The sequence below is a fragment of the Sparus aurata genome, chromosome 23 (assembly GCF_900880675.1).
Source record: "Sparus aurata chromosome 23, fSpaAur1.1, whole genome shotgun sequence".
NCBI classification, from domain to species: domain Eukaryota; kingdom Metazoa; phylum Chordata; class Actinopteri; order Spariformes; family Sparidae; genus Sparus; species Sparus aurata.
Genome location: NC_044209.1, coordinates 28,961,902 through 28,970,066, shown reverse-complemented (window position 1 = coordinate 28,970,066; position 8,165 = coordinate 28,961,902). Strand labels below are relative to the sequence as shown.

General features: G+C 40.8%; 1 protein-coding gene across 2 annotated transcripts; it reads right to left on the bottom strand.

Annotated features, from left to right (window-relative positions):
- Window positions 1–568: 568 nt before the first annotated feature.
- amdhd2 (amidohydrolase domain containing 2) lies at window positions 569–7,472 on the bottom strand. 2 transcript variants are annotated; one of them, XM_030408744.1, is made up of 12 exons: window positions 7,108–7,472; window positions 6,392–6,556; window positions 6,074–6,210; window positions 4,864–5,003; window positions 4,684–4,738; window positions 3,683–3,895; window positions 3,477–3,565; window positions 2,825–2,969; window positions 2,226–2,333; window positions 2,017–2,085; window positions 1,820–1,921; window positions 569–1,414 (listed from the first exon to the last, which is right to left on the bottom strand). In XM_030408744.1, the coding sequence occupies exons 2-12, from the start codon at window positions 6,472–6,474 to the stop codon at window positions 1,335–1,337; spliced, it is 1,221 nt and encodes a 406-aa protein (XP_030264604.1). In that variant the 5' UTR covers window positions 6,475–6,556; window positions 7,108–7,472; the 3' UTR covers window positions 569–1,334. The 2 variants fall into 2 exon arrangements, with proteins under 2 accessions (XP_030264604.1, XP_030264605.1); XM_030408745.1 differs by having other exon boundaries at window positions 6,392–6,522; window positions 7,108–7,470.
- Window positions 7,473–8,165: the final 693 nt, after the last annotated feature.

Below are 8,165 nucleotides of genomic sequence, written 5' to 3'. Positions count from 1 at the left end.
TGACACGCAGATCTCCCCGTTCGCAGGACCAATAAAGGAGTTCTGATTCTGATTCGGAGTCAATCGCACTCATGGGAATTGCACGAGGAGGTCAGTGACGTGATATTCTGATCAGTCATAAATAAGAAAATGTCTCTAATATCTAATCATGTTATGTTTGTTGTGGAGCTGTTGAAAAGAGAGAACAATTCTGGGAAAAACGGGACAGGTGGCATCTCTCTCTCTAACACTAACTTTACTTATAATGTTCCTATCATCAGTGAGGGTTGATTTTTAAAAACTGTAGTTCTTAATCTTTAAATATTGTAAGTTTAATAAATACTGATTTAAAAACAATAACTACCTTCATCCTGTTTTATGAGCAGAATATCAGTGTATTTCTGGCCTCTTTACTCTGAAAAAGAATGAATTTCCCATATTTATGACTTGTATGGTGAATATAATGTGTAATAAACTCATGGAATAACACTTGTATGAAAAACATAAAGCAACATAAGCCAAAGATAATATCAGAAAAGTGAATATCATTGCTTAAAAGAGGAACAATGATGTCACAGTAAAAACATTCTGAAAGTTGATTTATCTCATTTAATACCAAAGTGTTTGCCTTTAAATCACGTATAGAAATGTGATTAAAACACACAGTAAAGCATCTGAATGCAGGCTTATAAAAACATTGTCGTTTGCAGTAAGTGCTGAAACATTTATAAAACCCTTAATGTCGTGTTCCCAACTTCAACAACATTTAGATAACAGTGAACGCTGTCAGATTCAGAACTGGAACGCTGTTATTTGATTTAAAGATAAACGTCAGTGAAGTGAAGAAGAAAACATGAACATGTCTTCACCCTCTGTACGGTACGGTGGCCTTTTTAGGACATCTGAACTCCAGACAGGATTTATGTCGATGGTGGAGAAGGATAAATAATTTATCACCTCCGCTGACTCAGCTGTACATCAAACTTCAGTCAACTTCTATCAGTCCAAGTTGCACTTTGAGTATACAGTGAACATTTTTGGTAGTGCAGCTGAGGCTCATGGGAGTTGTAGTAATTTGCTGTTTTAGGAGATTTTAGATGTGTCTTTTTACGAACTAAAGTGTTTGACAAACGGAAGTTTCGACTTATTTGCAGGACAAGAAGTAAAGTGACCAGATATCGTCCTCTGGGGGAATTTGTGCACTGAATTTTAATATGAATGCATCCAGTTCATTTAGATGAAGATAAAGTTCACTGTGTGTTCTGATGAATTAAAACATTCAACAGATTTGTGGTTCTGTGGTGAACAGCGTCCCCTGAAGGCACCGCGGGTCAGTTTCCATCTGCAGGCTTCTTCTACGGTTCTTTTCTCCAGACCTCCTCTCCAGATATATATGTGGCTTTAATGTTGAGGGCTTCATCGAGCAACAAAAGGTCTGCAAGACAGTCAAACACAATAAATATATCAATATCTGACGTGATATTGTACCATTCCTTGTTTTTTTATCTAACTGTTGAGCAAATATGAAGTGAACTTTAGAAATGTCACATAAAAGAAAAAATAGATATGCAAATTTTGATAACTGGCTTTGAGCAAATAAACAAGGCATGTCTTCTTCTTCTTCTGCTTTTTCTTCTTCTTCTTCTTCTGCTTCTGCATCACAACTTATTGTAGAAGTTTCAATCTTCAATTAAGAGCATGAACTCATTTTCAAAAAAGGTAAAAACTGCCTCAGGTGAGCATAACGCCACTTTTTTGAATTGCCATTTACATCAACAGACCAATCATCATCATCATCCTCATCATCCTCATCATCCTCATCTCTGCAGCGTATCCTGACCTGCGTCTGAACCGTAGTCCAGGTTTCCCTTCTTGTTGCTGATACCGAGCAGCTGAGCGGGATGGAGCGACGCTGCTTCCAGAGCTTCCTCTACACTGCAGCCTGTTAACACACACACACAGACCCCAAAAAACAGGAAATTAAGAAAAAGACAAATATTACATTTTAACCTAATATAACAAATGACACAAACCTACCTGAGGCCTGTTTAAAGTGCCGTACACACATATCCATGGTGGCTATGCTGCCGCAGAGCGTCGTGGTGCCTGAGAGAGTCAGATAAGTTCAGAACAACATGTAACTACAAAATATGGTTATTACTATCTTTGTGTTTCTTCTTTCAAACCAACATCTGTTTGATTGCTAATAAAAGATGTGTTGATATACATAAAAACTGATCAGAGACCTGCTACGTAGGCGTGGAGTCCCTGGATCTCAATGACCTGCTGACCCAGAGTGTGGCGACCTGGAGGGAGACCCATCGCTGTGATCGCATCCGTCACCAGAACCAACCCTGAACGGACGAACAAACACAAGACCAGATTTCATCCTCCTCCACATCAACAGAGGGACTCTGTAGGTGTTGTGTCTGACAGTATTTCACATTGTGCGTCATCATGTTAATTCAGTGGAGACAAACTGAAGGAGGGTTTGGGGAGAAAGAGATGGTGAAAGACGTCCTGTTCTATTTTCACATCCTCCCTAAACACTTGAGGAGCCCGAACAAAGAGAATACCAGCTGTTACACTCCCTGTAATGTCTTACTGGGTGTACTGGTCTGTAACAAGAGCTCATCTTCAGCTGGGAACACCAACTGTACACACAGCACCACAAACAACACAGTCGTGTCAGCGGATGACGAGTCCAGAGATGATCATTAATACACCACATTTTCACAGAGGAAACAAAGAGTGATTAAATGTGACTCCCAGCCTTTCAACCATCACAAAAGGTGATTAATAAAACTTAATCCAGCTGATGATTTGTAAAGACGCCTTCACTGACCTGATGGATGAGCTCTGTGAGCGATTCGTAGGGCTGCAGGGTTGGTATGGATCCCATCAGCGATCATTCCGTAGTAGACCGTCCTGCCTGCAGGAACCTGGTCACTGGTCAGCAGACCCACTATACCCGGGTCCCGATGGTGGAACTGGACCACAACAAAGGAGAGGACAGAAGAAGAAGAAGAAGCTGTTAGTTTACCAAGAAGAAGAACGAGTCAGACCGCTGAGCTTTTAGTCTTTCGGTCCTTTTATTCTTTTTACTATTCTTATTTTATATTAGATAATTGCCATGTTGCGTTTTTATTCTGTTTATTTGTCTTTATTCACACTGACATTTTCAGTCTTTTGGCTTCTTGTCCTTAAAGTAAAAGTCCTGGCATGTTTGTGTTAAACTTTCCTCCCGAATGTTCTGCTGCCAAAAGATGCTTTATAAATAAAGTTCTTATTATCATCATAACAAGAGCTAAAAAGACAGTGAATATGGATGTATAGTCTGCTGTCAGGTGGACCGGACATGGAGCTGCTGGACGTGGACATTATAAGATATAGTTTAATGACTTTGGAGCATATGGAACATAATTCTTTACCTTTTTTCTGACCGTGAGCGACATGAGCTAGATAAAGGGTTTAAACGAGGATGAGGAGGGACTCACAGGCAGCATGGCGTTGAACAGGTGAGTGATGAAGGTGGCTCCGTGTTTAACGGCGTCCTCAGCCTGCGACAGGTTGGCCACAGAGTGACCTTCATGAGGACGACAGAGTCAGACGTGTTCACACGTAAAAACACCAGACTGCATCGTGTTTTTATTACATTTAAGATCGCACGCACAGTGGATGTGACCGAGTAAACGATGCTCACCTAGAGACACAGTGATGCCTCTCTGGGACAGCTCCCTCACCACTGATTGGCTGTTGGCCAGCTCGGGAGCCAGCGTCACCATGGCAACATTGTCCAGGCTGCCGTAGGCCTCCATGAGGTCGCTGATGTCTCCAGACTTAAAGGGTCGGAGAAACTGTGCGGGGTGAGCGCCTTTCTTCTCCAGACTGATGAACGGACCCTCCAGATGAAAACCTGCAGAGCGACGACCAAAGAGCAGAATATTTATCTCAGATCAGTCTGATTATAATCTCCTCCTCTGTTTGCTGAAATCTACGTGAAACTTTATATTTGTGAAGCGTTTTTAAAGGCTTACATCATCAGCAGGAACCAACATTCTTGTAGCTGATAGTGACAGGAGGTGTTGAGAGACGGACAGCCACGTTATTGATTTGGGTGTTTTCACTGTGTTTTTTGACAATTTTAAAAATAAAAAATAATACCAGTTTATAAAGCAACCAGTGACTTATCTCCCTGAGCGAGTTAAGAGATTATTTCGACCAAATCAGAGTCAGTGTTCTGTTGAAACAGTGGAAAGACGAATCAACACTTCTGATCTTGGTACCAAAAAAGGATTTGTGATGATTCTTGTTTCTCACCCACACACCAATACACCAACCAACAATACAACCTTTCTATCTGAAGTTATACTCAAGAAACACTAAAAGTTACAGGGTTAGATTAAGGCAAGAACACTTGGGTGAAACTGGATATCAGATCTCTGGAACAAAAAGACCAACAGACTAGAAATGTGCAGGACTTGTGATGAATCTTGTGCCACATTAACACACACAATGCCACAAATGTTACAAAAAACAGAAATGACAAAACTCTCTGTTTTACGATGTTAAATTACTGTTTCTGTAAATGGAGTCTGGTGGATTTAGCGACAGCATACTGACACCTTTATTGTCGACATTCTCTAAAGCTGGATTTAAACGTTGTTTTTATTGAGGAGCTTCAGTGCAGCACCGACATCTTACCAAGAACTCCAGCTCCATGAGATCCTCCATTGTGAACTTTGACCTGAGGCAGAACCTGAAACACACAATATGAATATGATGCTGCTCAGTTCGACAAAACAAACAAGAGAAGCCTTTTGAAACAGGTCAATAGTTCTGTCAACAAAGCTGGACATCATGAAGCTGAAGTGTTGGTGGAACCTTGTGGTAAACAGCCGGAGGAGACGTGACCAGCGTGGGACAGAAGGACGTCACGCCGTGCTCCAGGATCTTTTTGGCCACAAAGGAGACGCCGCTGCAGACGTCCTCGCAGGCCTGAGAGAAGTCGATGCCGTATCCACCTGCAGAGAGAGGACGAGCCCTGTTCCATCAGCTGTCACCATTTACACTACAAAATCAGCTTCATACACTGAATGTGTGAAGATTGTTGGCCAACATGAGGAAGACTAGCTCTCTCTTCTGACTCCTCACATGATCTGAACAGAGAATCTTCTGATTGTTTTTATAGAGTTCGTCCATTAAAACGCGACCGGCTAAAGATTCCTTGTGCACATCAGTCTGACTGAACGCCGTCTTTGTGACAGGTGGAGAGAAAGTTGAAAAGTTGTCATTTTTCACTTTAGATTTCGTGCACAGAGCGTCCTTTAGTTGATTTCAGACTTACTTTTCATTCAACATTCAAGTAAAGCTGCAACCACTCGATTACTCTGTCAATATTTACTCAACCCTGTTACAAATATTCACATTTGTGACACTAGACCTGCTGAATATTTGTCTTCAGGAACATTTGATAATCAGTTCTATACATTTTTATAAGATCTTGGTCTCTTAATCAGAGAAATGCACATCAAACCTTTGCAGAGGGCAAACTGACAACTTGAAAAACAAACTTCCATGTTTTGTTTGTTTGTCCCACAAACCCCCCAAAAGTTTTTTTACTATCATAAGAGATAAAGATTGATGAACTAATATAAGTTCAAAAGCCTGTTATAAGTAGAAGTCCTGCATTTAAAATGCATTCACCTCAGTAAAAGTAGGATACATTTCAACATTTAGTTTTTTCAGACAGTTTAAAAAACACAAAGTTTTTGTTACTGTGAAGAAGAATTAAGTTTTAATATTCATATCTTAGAAGCTGAAACTACAATTTAGTTATTTATCGTTAAAAAGTTACTTAAATGATCAACTGATTAGTTGATTTATCGATCAGTCAACAAAGAGAAAATCAATCAGTAACTATTCTGACAACTGATCGTTTGTTTTGGTCTTATAGTCTTAAATTGAGTGTTTTCTGGATGGAGTTTGGCACTGTGTACGAATCAGAACTCCTCATCAACATGCTGAGTTTGACTGTGTGTGTGTGTGTGTGTGTGTGTGTGTGTGTGTGTGTGTGTGTGTGTGTGTGTGTTACCATTGATCTGGACGTCTATAAAGCCCGGGGCGATGATGCTGCCTTCACAGTCCACACGTTTGTCTGCGTAGCCCTGCTCATCAAAGAACAGCTTCTCTGGATCTAAAATCTTCCCCTCACGCACCCACAGGTCGTCTCTGCACACACACACACACACACACACACACACACACACACACACAGTCACTACCTGCTCTGTGTTAACCTGAGGTGTGTGTGAGCAGGTGAGGTGTGTGTGAGCAGGTGAGGTGTGTGTGAGCAGGTGAGGTGTGTGTGAGCAGGTGAGGTGTGTGTGTGAGCAGGTGAGGTGTGTGTCACCTCTGCAGCTGGTGCTCTCTCAGTATCCTGCAGTTGATGAACTGGGTGATGGGAGCGTCTGATACTGATTTGTTGGACGGCATGTTTGTCCCTCAGCAGGCGGGTGGAGACAGTCCACTCTGCTTCAGACACTGAGAGACACAGCAGAATAAACCAAACGCTCCTCTGTGCTCCAGGAACGGGACAATCACATGTGAGGGTTGGAAAAACACCAGACATGAGAGAAAAACACTGACAGGGAACACTTTCATAATTTCAGCACATTTAGCAGATTATTCTTACACACTTTAAGTTCAGTGAGGATTTGGATGCAGGACTGTACAATACATCTCTTAACTGAGCAACTAAGCAGGACAAGGACAGCAAAGTAATTCTTGTGTACTTTGCTTTTTATTTCCTCCTTTCACAGGATATGAAGAGTCCAGACAGAGATGCAGAGATTAAATCTGATCTGAGATAAGTTATCAGTGAAGGTGCAGCTGCTGACTTTGACCTCGGATCTTCTTCAGGCTCTCATGGCGGTTTTAAATGTTGTTGCAAGAAACAAACAAGCATTAACTTATCTTTTAAAATCCTGTTCACTTTTACTTTTACTTTAAGATACGATTCGTTCTGGTTCGTTCTGGTTCGTTCTCTGCGTGAAAATACACAATGCGAAATTCCATCTAGAAAAGACCCAATTTAAGACTTCGTCAGCTCTGATCTGATGTACATACCTTGTGAGAGAAAGACGACAGACGTCTGAGAATGTGTAGAATCCAGTTGTCCACTCGGCATACAGTTAAAGCAGAAAACAACAGCTGATCCAGTGAGATTTAAACTTGTCCAGCAGTCACCAGGTCGCTCTGAGTCCACACGATACAGAGCCAGGCGACATTAAACTCCTGTGTTTTTCAACCGAGTTCGGCGAGCGAACATTCCGTATTAACCTTTAGCTATTTCGCTTGAAACAGGTTAAAAAAACCAACCGAACTTGTGTTTTCAGTGTAAATGTGGCTGGTGTCGGTTCTGTCCCAGTTCAGCTGAGTCCGTCGAATAGGAACAGGGGAAACGGATGTCATGTGACGAAGCGGAGCTGCAGGTCAGCTGATCACAACAAGAAGAAGTGAACACAGACAGATTCAGGTGGCTTTCATTCAATGTGCAAATACATTAATGTGGAATAATATTATGATGACAAATAGAGATTTAATTAAAAGCATTTATATGTTTTGTTTTCTGTATTTATAGTTATTTATCAGTCACTCACCTGAGAGAAAATAATTCAGCAAACTTTTTCTGATATCCTGAACGCAGCACTGCGTGTGTGTGTGTGTGTGTGTGTGTGTGTGTGTGTGCGCAGTCCCAGCAGAGGGTGCTAAAACACAACATTTGTCACAAACATCACTTGACTTCTCTTCTGAAGTGCAGCAGCACCGACTGGATTGTAACTAAGTACATTTACTCAATTACTGCGATATTCTATATATTTATTTTCTGCTACTTTACTGCAACCTTTAAAAAAGGTTGTGATAAAAGACTTAATAATTGGTTAGCTGCAGTCCATACATGCATTTTAATATATGTGTTATTTATTTATTCTTAATAATACTTTTACTTGAGTACAATTCATGTGGCTGACTTTAACATGATATCTTCACTTTTACTCGACTACTTTTTGGTACTTTAAGCTTTGATTACATTTATCTGATAATACTTCTGCACTTTTACAGAGTGACGATTTCAATGCAGGATTTTTACTTGTAATAAATTTGGTACTTTAACTTCAGTAAAG